Below are 18,855 nucleotides of genomic sequence, written 5' to 3'. Positions count from 1 at the left end.
GAGGATATGAGGGAGAGGAGAGGAAGTGGATATGAGGGAGAGGAGAGGAGAGGAGAGGATGTGAAGGAGGAGAGGATGTGAGGGAGAGGAGAGGAGGGATATGAGGAGAGGAGAGGAGAGGAGAGGATGTGAAGGAGAGGAGAGGATGTGAGGGGAGGAGAGGAGAGGAGAGGATGTGAGGGAGAGGAGAGGAGAGGATGTGAGGGAGAGGAGAGGAGAGGATGTGAGGGAGGAGAGGAGAGGAGAGGATGTGAGGGAGAGGAGAGGAGAGGATATGAGGAGAGGAGAGGAGAGGATATGAGGGAGAGGAGAGGAGTGGATATGAGGGAGAGGAGAGGAGAGGAGAGGATGTGAAGGAGAGGAGAGGATGTGAGGGAGAGGAGAGGAGTGGATATGAGGGAGAGGAGAGGAGAGGAGAGGATGTGAAGGAGAGGAGAGGATGTGAGGGAGAGGAGGGGAGAGGAGAGGATGTGAGGGATAGGGAGAGGGAGAGGGAGAGGGAGAGGGGAGGATGTGAGGGAGAGGGGAGGATGTGAGGGAGAGGGGAGGATGTGAGGGAGAGGGGAGGATGTGAGGGGAGAGGGGAGGATGTGAGGGAGAGGGGAGGATGGGAGAGGGGAGGATGGGAGGGGGGAGGATGGGAGGGGGGAGGGAGGAGGGGGGAGGGAGGAGGGGGGAGGGAGGAGGGGGGAGGGAGGAGGGGGAGGGAGGAGGGGAGGGAGGAGGGGGAGGGAGGAGGGGGGGAGGGAGGAGGGGGAGGGAGGAGGTGGGGGGTGGAAGGGGGGAAGGGGGGAAGGGGGGAGAGGGAGAGGGGAGAGGGGGAGAGGGGAGAGGGAGGAGGGGAGAGGGGAGAGGGGAGAGGGAGAGGGAGGAGGGGAGAGGGAGGAGGGAGAGGGAGGAGGGGAGGAGGGAGGAGGGAGAGGGAGGAGGGGAGAGGGAGGAGGGGAGAGGGAGGAGGGGAGAGGGAGGAGGGAGAGGGAGGAGGGGAGAGGGAGGAGGGGAGAGGGAGGAGGGGAGAGGGAGGAGGGGAGAGGGAGAGGGGAGAGGGAGGAGGGGAGAGGGAGGAGGGGAGAGGGAGGAGGGAGAGGGAGGAGGGGAGAGGGAGGAGGGGAGAGGGAGAGGGAGAGAGGGGAGAGGGAGAGGGAGAGAGGGTAGAGGGGGTAGCGGAAGGGGGTAGAAGGAGGAGGGTGGGGGTAGAAGGAGGAGGGGTGGGGGTGAGGGAGGAGGGGTGGGGGTGAGGGAGGAGGGGTGGGGGTGAGGGAGGAGGGGTGGGGGTGAGGGAGGAGGGGTGGGGGTGAGGAGAGGGGTGGGGTGAGGGGAGGAGGGGTGGGGGTGAGGGAGGAGGGGTGGGTGAGGGAGGAGGGGTGGGGGTGAGGGAGGAGGGGTGGGGGTGAGGGAGGAGGGGTGGGGGTGAGGGAGGAGGGGGGTGGGGGTGAGGGATGGGGGTGGGGGGTAGAGGGAGGGGGGGTGGGGGTAGAGGGAGGGGGGGTGGGGGTAGAGGAGGGGGGGTGGGGGTAGAGGGAGGGGGGTGGGGGTAGAGGGGGGGGGTGGGGTAGAGGGAGGGGGGTGGGGGTAGAGGGAGGGGGGTGGGGGTAGAGGGAGGGGGGGTGGGGGTAGAGGAGGGGGGGTGGGGTAGAGGGAGGGGGGGTGGGGGTAGAGGGAGGGGGGGGTGGGGGAGAGGAGGGGGGGTGGGGGTAGAGGGAGGGGGGTGGGGGTAGAGGGAGGGGGTGGGGGGTAGAGGGAGGGGGGGTGGGGGTAGAGGGAGGGGGGGTGGGGGTAGGGTAGAAGGAGTGGGGGTGGGGGTAGAGGGAGGGGGGGTGGGGGAGAGGGAGGGGGGGTGGGGGTAGAGGGAGGGGGGGTGGGGGTAGAGGGAGGGGGGTGGGGGAAGAGGGAGGGGGGGTGGGGTAGAGGGAGGGGGGGGTGGGGGAAGAGGGAGGGGGGGTGGGGGAAGAGGGGGGGGGTGGGGGAAGAGGGGAGGGGGGTTGGGGGAAGAGGAGGGGGGGGGTGGGGGAAGAGGGAGGGGGGGGTGGGGGAAGAGGGAGGGGGGGTGGGGGAAGAGGGAGGGGGGTGGGGGAAGAGGGAGGGGGGGTGGGGGAAGAGGGAGGGGGGGTGGGGAAGAGGGAGGGGGGGGTGGGGGAAGATGGAGGGGGGGGTGGGGAAGAGGGGGGGTGGGAAGAGGGAGGGGGGGTGGGGGAAGAGGGAGGGGGGGTGGGGAAGAGGGAGGGGGATGAGGGAGGGGGAGGGGGATGAGGGAGGGGATGAGGGAGGGGGAGGGGAGGGGGATGAGGGAGGGGAGGGGGATGAGGGAGGGGGATGCGGGAGGGGTTGGGGAGAGGGAGGGGGGTGGGGAGAGGGAGGGAGGGGTGGGAGGTGGTGAGGGGAGTGGTGGGAGAGTGGGGAAGGGAGGGGGAAGGGTAGGGGAGAGTGGGAGGGTTGGGGGAAGGGTAGGGGAGAGTGGGAGGGTTGGGGGAGTGGGGAGGGAGAGTGGGAGGGTTGGGGGGAGTGGGGAGGGGGAGAGGTGAGGGTGAGTGGGGAGGGGGTGTGGGTGAGGGTGAGTGTGAGGAGAGAGGGGAGGGTGGAGGGGAGAGGGTGGGTGGAGGGGAGGGGGAGGAGAGGAGGAGGGGAGGGGGAGGAGAGGAGGAGGGGGAGAGGAGAGGAGAGGGAGGGGGGTAGGGGAGAGGGGGGAGAGGGAGGTGGTAACGGAAGGGGGTAGAGGGAGGTGGGGTGAGGGAAGATGTGAGGGGGGGTGGGGATGAGGGAGGCGGGGTGGGGGTGAGGGAGGGGTAGGGGTGATGGAAGGGTGGGGAGAGAGGGAGGGTGGGGATGAGAGGGAGGGGGAGATGGGGGAGGGGGGGAGGGGGGAGGAGAGAGGGAGGGAGGGAGAGAGGGGGAGAGAGGGAGGGAGAGAGGGAGGGAGGGAGGGAGGGAGAGAGAGAGAGAGAGAGAGGGGGGTTGGGGGGAGAGAAAGGGGGGAAGGGGGAAGACAGAAGGGGAAGAGAGAGATGGGGAGGAGGAGAGAGTAATGAGGAGGAGGAGAGAAGAAAGGGGGTAAGAGTGAGAGAAAGGGTAAAAGAGAGAGAGAAGGCAGGAAAGGACAGAGAGAGAGAGAAGGCGGGAAAGGACAGAGAGAGAGAGAAGGGGGAAAAGGACAGAGAGAGAGGAGGGGGTGAAAGATAGAGAGAAACGGGGGAGGGAGAGAGAAAGGGAGGAGAGAGACAAAAAGGGGGAATGAGTGAGAGAAAGGGGGCAGAGAGAGAGAGGAAGGGGGGAAGAGAGGGAGAGGAAGTGGGGAAGAGGGGGAGAGAAGGGGGGTAAGAGGGAGGGGTGTGGGAGGGAGAGCATGCACGAGAGAAAGAAAGAGCACGCGAGAGGGGGTACGTTCGCGCATGAGGGGGAGCGCGTGCACGAGGGAAAGTGTGCGTGCGAGAGAGAGGGGAAGAGAGAGCGCGCACGAGAGAGAGACAGTGAGGAAAAAGTGCGAGCAAGAGAGTGTGAGTGGGTGAGGAGAGAGAGATAAGGAGAGGGAAAAGAAGAGAGACAGAGGGGAAGAGAGAGGGGGGAGTAGGAGAGCAGAAGAGAGGACACACGTAAGAGAGAGGGATAGGAGAGAGAAGAGAAAGAGAAGAGGGAGAGAGAACTGTGTGCGCGCATGAGTGGGTTAGTGAGCGAGAGGGAGAAGAGGAGGGATATGCGAGAGAGACTGACAGACAGTTGGGAGGCGCGCAAGGTGGAGGATGCATGAGGAGGCGCAAGCGACAGAGGGGCGGGCACAAGAGAGCGCGGGGCATGCGGAGAGAGAGACAGAGAGATGGGGTGCGCGAGGGAGGCGTGCAGAGAGAGAGAGACAGACAGCCGCTGGGGGGGGGGGGGGGGGGCGTGTAAGAGAGCGCGGGCTCACAAAAGGAGGGGGGGGGGGGGAGACACGCAAGAGAGTAGGCGGGCGCGAGACAGCGAAAGAGGGGGCGTGCGAGACAGAGAGAGGGTCGCACACCCAAGAGAGAAGGGTTGCAAGGGGCACGTGAGAGAGGGCATACCGCGGGAGAAGCGGAATGAAAGCAGGCGCTAAGCAGTGGAGGGTGAAAGACAATAGGAGAGCGTCAAACAATGGGGAGGAGCACGAGACATAGAGAGAGAGGAAGACAGAGAGACACATAGCAGGGGAGATGGAGAAGGGGGAGAAAGAGGGGTGGAGGGAGACAAACGGACAGACAGAGGAAGGAGGTAGTAGGAAACGGGTGGAGGGAGAAGGTGCCAATGCAGTGATGTTCACGAATGTTGGAGAGTAAGCAGGGCTTGTTGTTACGCAGAAGCCAGTTGCTGGTTATCTGATGCTTCAACACACAGCAACCTTACAAGACAGAGGGTGTAGGTGTGGTGAGCAGGTGGAGGCATGAAAGCAAGGACGGACCACAGACAACCCTCATCTCTTCCCATCCCCCTCAACCCACCCCCAAGTTATGTCTGATCCAAGTTCACCCAGTCTCTACCTGAAAGGCGGGGTGGGGGGGAAATCGGAGTGTCGTGGCCCCTCATTCTCTCTGAACCAAAACCTCCAGCTGTTCAGAGCATCCAGCCCTTCCGCCACCCCTCAAAAAAAGATTTTACTCTCACCAAAATAAACGTCCGGAGGTTCCACAGAGTTTAAAGGCAGACCCCCGGGTTCTAGATAAACTGCCCACAAAGAGCCAGGAATATTTCTGTAACTGACCAGAAATGGACGGCTTCGCTAAACTAGAGTCACTAGCTCTGTTTTTCCCCATAAGCCCATTACTTCCATTGTGCGATTTTCTACAACAGAACCTCACAAGGGAACACAACCAACGCTTTATAGGACAACCACCTGTATCCTAAATTCTGGATCAGTGGTGCTGGAAGAGCACAGCAGTTCAGGCAGCATCCGACGAGCAGCAAAATCGACGTTTCGGGCAAAAGCCTGATGAAGGGCTTTTGCCCGAAACGTCGATTTTGCTGCTCGTCGGATGCTGCCTGAACTGCTGTGCTCTTCCAGCACCACTGATCCAGAATCTGGTTTCCAGCATCTGCAGTCATTGTTTTTACCTGTATCCTAAGTCGATCAACTGAAAACCACAGGTTTTACAATAAATGTGTAAAAATATAATGGTACCAGGAATGGGTCTTTAACGAGTCAGGACTAGTAAACCTTTTGATTCGCTCCATCAGGTCAGGCAATCATTGTAATTGACTTAGATGGCATTAATGTAAGGTTCTAGAAACCTACATCTTGCTGCATGCAGGCACAGACTAGTTGTAATAGGTTACAAATGGGAAGTGAACTTCTGAAATCGGCAGCAATTATGGTGGGGACAACATCATTTATAAAACAACTGAAGATCAATGAACCCATGACACTGCCCGGAGGAATAGGATTACTCCTGAGCCTGAGATAATTAACCTAATAGACCACTATCATCTTCCTTTGCACTTGGTATGACAGCAGTCAGTGGAGGTTCCCACCCATCCTTCTTCATCTGTCAATTCACACAGACTTCCATTTTCCAGGAGCTCCTTGTTGCCAAATGCTGCCCCAACATCTAGGGCAGTCGCTCTCATCCAACACCAATGAATTCAGCTCATGCATATTTGAACCAAGGGCATAATTAAGTCAGACAATTCACACAATTAAATTTTGTGACAAAAATCAACTTTAGTAGCTCTTCTGACTCAGGGATTGAGTCATTAAATCCAATTTGGATTCTCTTACCTGTGTGACCAATGGTTCCAGTAATCGTTCCACTGTCACAGTACGTATTTCTAGGCTTTTGGGATCCCATTTAAGCAGAATAGGTGAAGTCGCAGTTGTCATGTTTGGCTGAAACAGTAAATTTGACATTTTGAATAGAGATAAAATATCATTTCGAAATATGTTTAAAAATGAAATCTACACAAAATTTGATTAACAACACAATCAAAGGGCAAAAGGAGCAAAGAGTTATCCGGAAATTACTGGATACCAAGGAAAAGAACATCAAAACATAAGACTGAGCAGCAGCAGTGGGTCATTTTGCCCATCAAGCCTGTTCCACCATTCAACATGATTAGAGATGATCTTGTTGTGGTCTCAGTTCTATTTTCCCGTCTGCACACAACGCTCAATTCCCTGCATCAAAACTTTAACTCAACCTTAAAAAAAATTTACAAACCCAGCCTTGATTGCTTTCAGGGGAAAAGAATTCCATACTCTAATGACCCTCAGAGAAAGAGTTTCCCATCAATTCTGTCTCAGAAGGGAAACCATTTTCTCTTCAAAGTCCCCCAGTTTTAGTCTTCCCCTCCAAGAAACATCCTTCTGGTATTCACCCTATCCACCTTAAGATCTTAAAGTTTCAACAAGAAACAATCTTTCTCTGAACCCCATTAGGCAGAGGTCTAACATGTTCAGCCTTTTCTCATCAGACAAACCGTCATCCCAGGAATGAAACAAACAAATAAAAACTGAAACAACTGCAGATTCTGTAAATGAGAAACACAAACAGAAATTGTTGGAAAAGTTGAGCAAGTCTGGCAGCATCTGTGAAGCGAAATCAGAGTTAATGTTTCGGGTCCGGTGACACTTCCTCAGAACAAGCAAACCTGCTGTAAGCTGCTTAAAATAAGGTGCCCAAACCATGCACAACACTGCAGATGTGGTCTTAACAAAACCCAGTACAAATGAAGTAAAACTTCTCAACTTTTTGTATCCCACTCCCTTGGAACAAGAGTCATAGAGACATAACAGCACAGAAACAGACCCTTCAGTCCAAATCATCTATGCCAACCAGATATCCTAACCTAATCTGGCCCATATCCCTCTAAGCCATTCCTACTCATATACCCATCCAAATGCCTTTTAAATGTTGCAATTGTACCAGCCTCCTCCACTTCCTCTGGCAGCTCGTTCCATACACGTACCACCCTCTGCGTGAAAATGTTGCCCCTCAAGTCCCTTTTAATCTTTCCCCCTCACCCTAAACCTATGCCCTCTAGTTCTGGACTCCCCCATGCCAAGGAAAAGACTGTCTATTTATCCTATCCATGCCCCTCGTGATTTTATAAAACTCTACATTTATATAAATGACAAAAAGTAGTGGACCCACCACCGATCCTTGTGGCACTCCACTGGTCACAGGCCTCCAGTCTGAAAAGCAACCCTCCACTACCATCCTCTGTCTTCTCCCAACAAGCCAGTTCTGTGTCCAAATGGCTAGTTCTCCCTGTATTCCATGAGATATAACCTTGCTAACCAGTCTCTCAAGGGAAACCTTATTGAATACCTTACTGAAATCCATTTAAATCACGTCCACAATGCCCTCAATCCTCTTTGTTACTTTTTTTTTTTAAGATTCCCTACAGTGTGGAAACAGGCCCTTCGGCCCAACAAGTCCACACTGACCCTCCGAAGAGCAACCCACCCAGACCCATTTCCCTATGTTCACCCCTGACTAATGCACCTAACACTACGGACAATTTAGCATGGCCAATTCACCTAACCTGCACACCTTTGGACTGTGAGGGGAAACCGGAGCACCCGGAGGAAACCCACGCAGACATGGGGAGAATGTGCAAACTCCACACAGACAGTTGCCGAGGCCGGAATTGCCTCACACTGTGAGGCAGCAGTGCTAACCACTGAGCCTCTGTGTGGACTTCTTTGAAAAACTCAATCAAGTTCATGAGACATAATTTCCTACACACAAATCCATGCTGACTATTCCTAATCAATCCTTGCCTTTTCAAATACATATATATCCTGTCCCTCAGCATTCCCTCCAACAACTTGCCCACCACCGATGTCAGGCTCACTGGTCTATAGATCCCTGTTTTCTTTTAATCACCTTTCTTAAATAGCGGCACCACATTAACTAATCACCAGTCTTCCGGCACCTCACCTATGACTATCAGTGAATAGACAGGTGATTACATATGAAATAATAATAAATTGTACAAGGCCATTTTTTACATACCGAATTGACACTGACATTTTTTACAAACCCACCGACTCCCACAGCTACCTGGATTACACCTCTTCCCACCCTACCTCCTGCAAAAATGCCATCCCGTATTCCCAATTCCTCCGCCTCCGCCGTATCTGCTCCCAGGAGGACCAGTTCCACCACAGAACACACCAGATGGCCTCCTTCTTTAGAGACCACAATTTCCCTTCCCACGTGGTTAAAGATGCCCTCCAACGCATCTCGTACACATCCCGCACCTCCGCCCTCAGACCCCACCTCTCCAACCTTTGCATAAACGAAATCATCCGCCAACATTTCCGCCACCTTCAAAAAGACCCCACCACCAGGGATATATTTCCCTCCCCACCCCTTTCCGCCTTCCGCAAAGACCGTTCCCTCCATGACTGCTTGGTCAGGTCCACGCCCCCCTACAACCCACCCTCCCATCCTGGCACTTTACTCTGCCACCGCAGGAACTGTAAAACCTGTGCCCACAACACCTCCCTCACCTCTATCCAAGGCCCTAAAGGAGCCTTCCACATCCATCAAAGTTTTACTTGCACATCCACTAATATCATTTATTGTATCCATTGCTCCCGATGCGGTCTCCTCTACATTGGGGAGACTGGGCGCCTCCTAGCAGAGCGCTTTAGGGAACATCTCCGGGACACCCGCACCAATCAATCACACCGCCCCGTGGCCCAACATTGCAACTCCCCCTCCCACTCTGCTGAGGACATGGAGGTCCTAGGCCTCCTTCACCGCCGCTCCCTCACCACCAGACGCCTGGAGGAAGAACGCCTCATCTTCCACCTCGGAACACTTCAACCCCAGGACATCAATGTGGACTTCAATAGTTTCCTCATTTCCCCTTCTCCCACCTCACCAGAGTTCCAAACTTCCAGCTCAGCACTGTCCCCATGACTTGTCCAGACGTGTCCTACCTGCCTATCTCCTTTTCCACCTATCCACTCCACCCTCTCCTCCCTGATCCATCACCTTCATACCCTTCCCCACTCACCCATTGTAGTCTATGCTACTTTCTCCTCACCCCCATCCTCCTCTAGCTTATCTCTCCACGCTTCTTCCTGATGAAGGGCTTTTGCCCGAAACGTCGATTTCGCTGCTCCTTGGATGCTGCCTGAACTGCTGTGCTCTTCCAGCACCACTAATCCTAAAAAAGGACACATGCCAAATTTTTCTTGTTACAAAATCAAAGCCGAAAGCTTTTATTTTAAAAAAAGGTTTTCAATATTTATCTCAGGCTAAATTAGTAGAATTGAAAGAGATATCGAAGACAGAATTTCCTTCAAATACTGAGAAGGCAGGGATAATTGAAGTACTAGCAGAACACTTGGAATTGGTGGAAATACAAGGAGGACCAGATACACCAATAGCAAGAATTCAATGAGAGATAAAGCAACTGGGAGTATAAAATATAAATCTTCAAATAGAAATGACATTAAAATAAAAATGAAATGGAATGACTCATTTAGTAAATTTGGAAAATTCTATGTAGTTCTGTTTTTGAAATTTAGCCACAAGCTGATCACAATCCCTCAGCTGAACTTCTTTCCTAGTCCTACCTATGTTGTTGAAATTATTTGGCCCAGAGGAGGAAGTGCTGGATGTTTTGAAAAGGGTAAAGGTGGATAAATCTTGATTGTTGGGCCTCTTGCAGAGATATTTGTATCATCGATAGTCACAGGTGAGGTGCCTCAAGACTGGAGGTTGGCTAACGTGGTGCCACTGTTTAAGAAGGGTGGTAAGGACAAGCCAGGGAATTATAGACTAGTGAGCCTGACGTCAATGGTGGGCAAGTTGTTGGAGGGACAGGGTGTACATATATTTGGAAAGGCAAGGATTGATTAGGGATAGTCAACATGGCTTTGTGAATGGGAAATCATGTCTCACAAACTTGATTGAGTTTTTTGAAAAACTAACAAAGAGAATTGATGAGGGCAGAGCAGTAGATGTGATCTATATGGACTTCAGTAAGGCGTTCAACAAGGTTCCCCATGGGAGACTGATTAGCAAGGTTAGGTCTCACGGAATACAGGGAGAACTAGCCATTTGGATACAGAACTGGCTCAAAGGTAGAAGACAGAGGGTGGTGGTGGAGGGTTGTTTTTCAGACTGGAGGCCTGTGACCAGTGGAGTGCCACAAGGATCGGTGCTGGGTCCTCTACTTTTTGTCATTTATGTAAATGATTTGGATGAGAGTATAAGAGGTACAGTTAGTAAGTTTGCAGATGACACCAAATTTGGCGGTGTCGTGGACAGCGAAAAGGGTTACCTCAGATTACAACAGGATCTTGACGAGATGGGCCAATGGACTGAGAAGTGGCAGATGGAGTTTAATTCAGATAAATGTGAGATGCTGCATTTTGGGAAAGCAAATCTTAGCAAGACTTATACAATTAATGGTAAGGTCTTAGGGAGTGTTGCTGAACAAAGAGACCTTGGAGTGCAGGGTCATAGCTCCTTGAAAGTGGAGTCGCAGGTGGATAGGATAGTGAAGAAGGCGTTTGGTATGCTTTCCTTTATTGGTCAGAGTATTGAGTACAGGAGTTGGGAGGTCATGTTGCGGCTGTATAGGACATTGGTTAGGCCACTGTTGGAATATTGCGTGCAATTCTGGTTTCCTTCCTATCGGAAAGATGTTGTGAAACTTGAAAGGGTTCAGAAAAGACTTACAAGGATGTTGCCAGGGTTGGAGGATTTGAGCTATAGGGAGAGACTTAACAGGCTGGGGCTGTTTTCCCTGGAACTTCAGAGGCTAAGGGCTGACCTTGTAGAGCTTTACAAAATTATGAAATTAGGGTAAATCGACAAAGTCTTTTCCATGGGGTCAGGGAGTCTAGAACTATAGAGCAATTCCACTCAACTTATAGGTGAGAGGGGAAAGATATAAAAGTGACCTACGGGGCAACTTTTTCACACAGAGGGTGGTATATGTATGGAATGAGCTGCCAGAGGAAGTGGTGGAGGCTGGTACAATTGCAATATTTAAGAGGCATTTGGATGGGTATATGAATAGGAAGGGTTTGGAGTGATATGGGCCGGATGCTGGCAGGTGGGCCTAAATTGGGTTGGGATATCTGGTTGACATGGATGAGTTGGACTGAAGGGTCTGTTTCCATGCTGTAGATCTCTATGGCTCATAGCTAAATCCTGACCTTCCCACTCCAAGTTCCTCTCCAGCCCAGAATCTTAGCACCAGATAGATGACAAAACTTTCAGAACTTTCACCTCTGCTGTGGTTACCTGTTCCCCTAACTATACAATCACCAATTACACAATTTCTATTTCCTCCACCAATATGAATGGGGGAAACAGTGGGTTGTGGTCAGTTTGCTCATCCTCCCCACAGTCTATGCCCACATCCACACTGGGAGTAGGAACTTCATTCCTATTGGATAAGGACACTTCTTCAAAGCTAAATTCTGGATCCCCATATCTGTCTTACTTGCAGTCACATGCCCCTATCCCCAACCAGAGACCAAATTTGATGTGCCGAATCCAAGAGGTGTGAGTACCTCCTGAAACAGAGTGTCCAGGTACCTCTCTTATGTGTCAGAGGCTTTTACCTTGTCAACTCCAAACTCAAGCTGCTCCAGAAGCCAACACAAAGGTTCGGCCACCATGGATCACACTGACATCCATCAGCTCTCACGTACAACTATAACACATCGCTTGCATAGCCATCTCAATTCCACTTAACTTATATGTTTAAAATATGAATTTCTTAATTGTAATAACATTTTCTGACTTAAACCTATTAATCAATTGAAAGATTTGGAGGAAATACCCACCAAATCATTTAACTGTTCTCCTTTTTCACACTTCGGTTCTGCCAGTAAGAAACAGATTATCCTATTTTTATCTTTGTCACTGCACTTCTCACACAGTTCTACTCTTTATGAAGCTGCTGACTTGCTCTCTTTCCTGCTCTTTCTGAAGTTGTCGTTCCTGCTCTCTTTAATGCTGTTTCAGAAGCACAAGCTCCTCTTGTTTCTTGCTCCTACAAGATCATACCATTGAGGTCGGCTGAGCATCAGTTTTTACAGAGATAGATTTATTAAAAGGGATACAGTACCAGCAGTGCCATTGACATCAAAAGCTAAGGAGCTATTAGCTTTTGATACAACCCCATATGGCGTAACAATGTTGAATAATGCCATTTTGGTTTAAAAACACTCCATCAGCATTCCAAAGACTTATGAGCTAACTTTGACTAGTGTACCTAATTGCATGTCCTATTTGGAGACTTGATTAGTAAAATAGCAACACCAAGGATGAACATGTAACACAATTGAAAACTTTATTTTAACTATTACAGTTAGGTGATTTAATCAAACTAATTTGCCAAGAGCAAGTTCAGAGCTGAAAATGTGTTGCTGGAAAAGCGCAGCAGGTCAGGCAGCATCCAGGGAACAGGAGAGTCGACGTTTCGGGCATAAGCCCTTCTTCAGGAATGAGGAAAGTGTGTCCAGCAGGCTAAGATAAAAGGTAGGGAGGAGGGACTTGGGGGAGGGGCGTCAGAAATGCGATAGGTAGAAAGAGGTCAAGGTGAGGGTAATAGGTCAGACTGGGGTGGGGGCGGAGAGGTCAGGAAGAAGATTGCAGGTTAGGAAGGCGGTGCTGAGTTCAATGGATTTGACTGAGACAAGGTGGGGGGAGGGGAGATGAGGAAACTGGTGAAATCCTAGTTCATCCCTTGTGGTGGGAGGGTTCCTAGGCGGAAGATGAGGCGCTCTTCCTCCAACCGTCGTGTTGTTGTGGTCTGGCGATGGAGGAGTCCAAAGACCTGCATATCCTTGGTGGAGTGGGAGGGGGAGTTAAAGTGTTGAGCCACAGGGTGGTTGGGTTGGTTGGTCCGGGTGTCCCAGAGGTGTTCTCTGAAACGCTCCGCAAATAGGCGGCCTGTCTCCCCAATATAGAGGAGGCCACATCGGGTGCAGAGGATGCAATAGATGATGTGTGTGGAGGTGCAGGTGAATTTGTGGCGGATATGGAAGTTTCCTTTGGGGCCTTGGAGGGAGGTGAGGGGGGAGGTGTGGGCGCAAGTCTTGCACCTCCTGCGGTTGCAGGGAAGGTGCCGGGAGTGGAGGTTGGGTTGGTGAGGAGTGTGGATCTGACGAGGGAGTCACGGAGGGAGTAGTCTTTACAGAATGCTGATAGGGGAAGGGAGGGAAATATATCCTTGGTGGTGGAGTCCGTTTGGAGGTGGCGGAAATGACGGCAGATGATGCACTGTACATGGAGATTTGTGGGGTGGTAGGTGAGGAACAGTGGGGTTCTGTCCTGATGGCGGTTGGAGGGGCAGGGCTCAAGGGCGGAGGAGTGGGAAGTGGAAGAGATGCGGTGGAGGGCATCGTCGACCACGTCGGGGGGGAAATTGCGGTCCTTGAAGAAGGAGGCCATCTGGGTTGTACGTTTTTGGAACTGGTCCTCCTGGGAGCAGATGCGGTGGAGACGAAGGAATTGGGGGAATGGGATGGCGTTTTTACAGGGGGCAGGGTGGGAGGAGGTGTAGTCTAGGTAGCTGTGGGAGTCGGTCGGTTTGTAGTAGATGTCCGTGTTGATTCGGTCGCCTGAGATAGAAATAGAAAGGTCGAGGAAGGGGAGGGAGGAATCTGAGACTGTCCAGGTGAGTTTGAGGTCGGGGTGGAAGGTGTTGGTGAAGTGGATGAACTGTTCAACCTCCTCGTGGGAGCACGAGGCGGCACTGATACAGTCATCGATGTAGCGGAGGAAAAGGTGGGGGGTGGGGCCAGTGTAGTTGCGGAAGATGGACTGTTCCACATATCCTACGAAGAGGCAGGCATAGCTGGGGCCCATGCGGGTGCCCATGGCTACTCCTTTCGTTTGGAGGAAGTGGGAGGATTGGAAAGAGAAGTTGTTCAGGGTGAGGACCAGTTCAGTCAGTCGAAGGAGGGTGTCAGTGGAAGGGTACTGGTTGGTACAGCGGGAAAGGAAGAAGCGGAGGGCTTTGAGTCCTTCGTGATGGGGAATGGAGATGTACAGGGACTGGATGTCCATGGTGAAGATAAGGCGTTGGGGACCGGGGAAGCGAAAATCATGGAGGAGGTGGAGGGCATGGGTGGTGTCCCGAACGTAAGTGGGGAGTTCTTGGACTAAGGGGGACAGGACCGTGTCGAGGTATGCAGAGACGAGCAAGTTCACAAAGGCAAGGGTACCTAGGACACTAAGGATAGGAAAAGGAAAGAATTTGATGAAATTCACCATTCCTAAAACTAAAAAAAAGATCCGTGATATTTTTGAGCATATATAATTTCTATAATTTTGCACCTAATTTCAGAATAGCTGCAGCTTTAACAGATTTATCACAAAAACAGAAAAGAAGCAAAAAGGTATGCTAACCAAAACAACCAGTGTTGGCCATCCCAATTTCACTATGCCTTTTAAAATGACATTGACATGAGTGACTTGGGGAGTAGGTATGATCTTATTGCAAATGATAAAATCAGGCACAGAGAAGCCAGCAGAGTCCTTTTCAAAGAAATTGAAACAGCGTCAAAACAAATATTCTGCAGTCAAAAACAAAATCTCTGGGATTATAAAGAAAAAACTTCAACATTTCAAAAATCTATGTCATCACATCCAACAAGAGACACGAATCATAAATTCCTTGACTTTTGTAGAGATATTTAAAACTAAAAGTGCTGCCTATTTCAATATAGTCTGCTATTTTAACCATAAGAACTGTTCACATTGTCGGACAAGATTACATTGTTGAAAATACATGATCCTGCTTGAACAGTAATATTGTTAGAATAGTTTGGAGACTAAGTGGCAAGAAAGTTACTGAATGAAGTTGGATAAATGCAAGTCTAATTTATTTTTGTATGTTTCATGTCTACTTCAAAGTGAAATATATTCAGAAATAGCACTTCATTACCCAAGAGTGAAGGTATGGCTGGAATACATAGCACTTTAAAAAACTGCATAAAAACGCAGGAAAAGATAAAGGAATTTGGTCAGTTTCTGCACTGTAGAAGTTTAACCAAGTCATCTCAAAAGTCAAAAATTAAAGTGTACTGTGAATTACCTACTGTTGACAAAAAGTCTATGATGTTGTGGAGACGGGGCAAGCAAAACACAAGAGATAATAAATGGGTTTCACAAACAGTTTTGGAAGATGTCATGGGCTGATGGTTGCCAAGCAACAACCTCTGGAATGGTGTTGCTGTTTTTTTCCAATAAATTCACATACATCAGTTGAAGGAAGACCTCCAAACTGGGAAAGGCTTTGTCTCCCCAGAACAAAGTAAGGAGAACACACTAAAGCAGAATTGGCTACAAGGACATCTTTTTGTCTTCTCAGTTAAAATAGCGTGGAAATCTGATTAAATCAGATGTCAGGATTTCTAACTAACTCTCATCTAAAATCAATACTATTTTGAAGATCTCAATAATTCCACAACTGTAAGCATTTCATTCTCGTCAACAGGAAACTGACTGGACTCAGAAGTCTTTGCATTTTGTCCTGAGTTCCTAATCTTGGCACAGTTTTTTTTTTAACATTTTCTTTTTAAAAAGAACCACATCACATTTGATATGCTGCATTGTCTTGTCTGTCATGTGAATGGGGGTGTTTGGGATCAAAGGGAGCTTAGTTTAATTCTGCATGGCAGCTTAACTGCTAACTGGTTTTACCACATATTAAAGAAGTAAGCTTCTAATAGACAAGTTATTTTTCAGTCAATTACTGAAGCCTACTGGATATATATTTTATTCTGCATGATAGTATTTTGGAGAATTAAATTTATAATTTTAATGAAGCAAAATAAGAGCAAAATGTATCATTCAACCCATCGAGGCCACTGTTCAACACTATCATGGCTGACCTGCGCGCTCTTCATACTCTGAAGCCTTTAACTCATAGAGATCTATTTATTTCTTAAATATATTTAGCAAACACACATCCATAGCCTTTTTGTAAAGCAGAACTTTTAGGTCCACTACCCTCTGTGCGAGAAGAAACTTCAATCCAAAATGAACCCACAATCCCTTTTTGTGCACTCCCACAGCTGGGGAAAATATCCACTGTACCACTCAAGATTCCCACCAGTTTTGAGATCTGCAAACTTGGAAATATTACATGTGATTCAATTACACAAATTGTTGATAGATATTTTCTATAGCTAAAATTAAAGCACTGATCCCATCAGCACTCTACTCACATGGTAACAGAGAATTAATAAGTAAAGCTAAGAGAAGGAATGGGAGTTGGTTCACAATTTGAAGGTGTTGAACTTAGTATTAAATCCAGAAGGCTGTAAAGTGCCTATTCTGAACAGCAGACTTTCTTTCTCCAATGATCCAGTGACTCACTGGAGCACCACAGCATGCCGAGGACAGACAAGTAGGCATACAAGCAGGCATACAAGCAGGATGCTGTGTTAAAATGGCCAGCTGCAGAAAGGTTGGGGTCATGTTTGCGTACAATCCAGCAGTGTTCTGCAAAGCAGTCATCCAGTCTGCATTTGCTTTCTCCACATTGGGTGCACCAAATACAATACATAAGATTGGAGGAGGTACAGGTGAAATGCTACTTCACCTGGAGCGATTGTTTAGGACCTTGGATGGTGAGCAGGGAGGAGGTGAAAGGGCAAGTGTTGCACCATCTGCAGTCATATGGGAGGGTGCTGAGCAAAGGGTGGGTGGTGTTAATGGTTGATCAATGGACTAAGATGTCTCGGAGAGAACAATCCCTGCAAAATGTAGACGGGGGGAGGGGTGGGAAGGGAAAAATGTGCTTGGTGGTGGTGTTCTGCTGGAGTTGTGTGAAATGGCAGAGAATAATCCTTTGAATGCAGAGGCTGGAGAGATTAAAAGTGAGGATAAGGGGGACCTGATCACACGGTTGAGAGTGATGAGAAGGGGCAAGGGCAGAAGTATGGGTGATAATTTGGATGCAGTTGATGGCCCTGTCAACCACAGTGGGCAGGAAACCATAGTTATGCAAAGAGGAAGCCACAGCAGCTGTCCAGTTTGGAAGGTGGCATCATCCGAACAGATGCAATGTAGGCAAAGGAACTGGGAGAATGGGATGGAATTTTCGCTGGATGTGATGTGTGAACAGTTGCAGCAAAGGTAGCTATGGGAGTCAGTTGCCTTGTAGTGGATGGCAGTGGACAGAGTGGTCAAGGAAAGGAAGGCAACTGTGGGAAATGGATAATGGGAAAGTTTTAGAGGTGGAAATTGGAGGCAAAAGCCAACAAATATTTCAAGTTCTTGGCAGGAGTATGAAGTGGAGCCAAAGCAGTCATCAATGTACCAAAAATAGTTGTGGAGGGAGCCAAAACAGGACTGGAACAAGGATTGTTCCACATACCCCATAAGGAGGCAGACATAACTGGCACTCACACAGGTGCAAGTGAGGACTGCAGATGCTAGAGATCAGAGCTGAAAAATGTGTTGTTGGAAAAGCGCAGCAGGTCAGGCAGCATTGAAGTTTCGGGCATAAACGTCGATTCTCCTGCTCCTTGGAGGCTGCCTGACCTGCTGCACTTTTCCAGCAACACATTTTTCAACTCATACAGGTGCCCATGGCCATTCCCTTGACTTGGTAGTGAGCCTCGTTCTTTAACCACTGCAATCCACCTACTGTGGATTGACCCATAATACCAGTAGTGGAGGGAATTCCAAGATTTTGACCCAGCGACATATTTCCAAGTCAGGGTGTGAGTGGCTTGGAGGGGAACTTGAAGATGGTGCTATTCCCATATCTCTGCTGCCCTTGCCCTTCTACTAATTGTGTATTAATTATGTGATCACAACAGTCCAGCCAAGTCAAAATAAGAACAGCATTATATCAATAACACACAGTCGTATTCAAATTCTGAAGTGTTGATCTATGCCTTTTGAAAGTTCAAGTATAATTTTATATTGGCTGTTGCAGGTCACTGACTCTCTAAAGCATCCGGGATCAAATTACCCACTGACGAGCAAAGACAAATTGAGGATTTGGAGTTGATCCAACATCGTAAATTCAGTAGATTTCAGCTCCAGGACAGAAGCAATCAATTTTAGCTGGTTTTATTGTTCCAGGTATGGCAATATCCAGTAAATCAGAGCAGAGCAAATAAAATTCTAATCTACACTCCACACAAAGTAGCACAGTGGTTAGCACTGCTGCCTCACAGCGCCAGAGACCAGGCTTCAATTCCCGCCTCAGGTGACTCTCTGTGTGCAGTTTGCACATTCTCCCAGTGTCTGCGTGGGTTTCCTCCAGGTGCTCCGGTTTCCTCCCACAATCCAAAAAAAATGTGCAGGTTAGGTGAATTGGCCATGCTAAATTGCCCGTAATGTTTGGTGAAGGGGTAAATGTAGGGGAAATGGGTCTGGATGGGTTGCGCTTCGGCAGCTCGCTGTGGACTTGTTGGGCCAAAGGGCCTGTTTCCACACTGTAAGTAATCTAATCTAATCTAAAAGTGGAAGAATTTGCATATAATTAAATATGTATTAACAAAACAGGATAATGGAGTATGCACCCAGGAAAATATTATTTTTTTCTTAGAATCAGAAAATCTCATTACATAATCATATGCCTTTTCAAAAGTTCAACATTCCTTTACACTTTAAATGGACAGAATTTACTTGCAAGCTCCGAAACTACTGCAGTTTTGATCGGTCAGCAACTTTTAATGATTTGGAAGTCACAGCTAATAAATTGCAGAGGAAGAACGGCTATTCCTCATCTTATCATTCAAAATATATATTATTGCCAAATTAAAGGAGAGTTATATTATGCAAACAAAAATTCAGGTAACCTACAGGATTGCCAAGCTTTTCCACCATTTTCCTTGGGCAGTTGACAATCAGATTTACCAACCCATCTGGTCACAATGTGCTCAAGGGAAGGAAATCTGGC

The 18,855-nt window shown here is 49.4% G+C and overlaps 1 protein-coding gene across 1 annotated transcript in view; it reads right to left on the bottom strand.

Moving 5' to 3' along the window:
* ctnna2 (catenin (cadherin-associated protein), alpha 2) overlaps positions 1 to 18,855 on the bottom strand; it is a 1,293,121-nt gene that overhangs the window by 1,225,738 nt on the left and 48,528 nt on the right. The window contains exon 2 of the mRNA XM_087995417.1: positions 5,723 to 5,830. Coding sequence (XP_087851543.1) covers positions 5,723 to 5,824 — 102 coding nt within the window. The 5' untranslated portion in view covers positions 5,825 to 5,830. The remainder of the gene's footprint in view (positions 1 to 5,722; positions 5,831 to 18,855) is intronic.

Source organism: Chiloscyllium plagiosum, unplaced genomic scaffold (genome assembly GCF_037043375.1).
Source record: "Chiloscyllium plagiosum isolate Xiang-an unplaced genomic scaffold, Cpla_swu_hap1 HiC_scaffold_1, whole genome shotgun sequence".
Classification (NCBI taxonomy): Eukaryota; Metazoa; Chordata; class Chondrichthyes; order Orectolobiformes; family Hemiscylliidae; genus Chiloscyllium; species Chiloscyllium plagiosum.
Note: the sequence above shows the minus strand (reverse complement) of the source record. Positions and strands in the feature narration are given on the sequence as shown.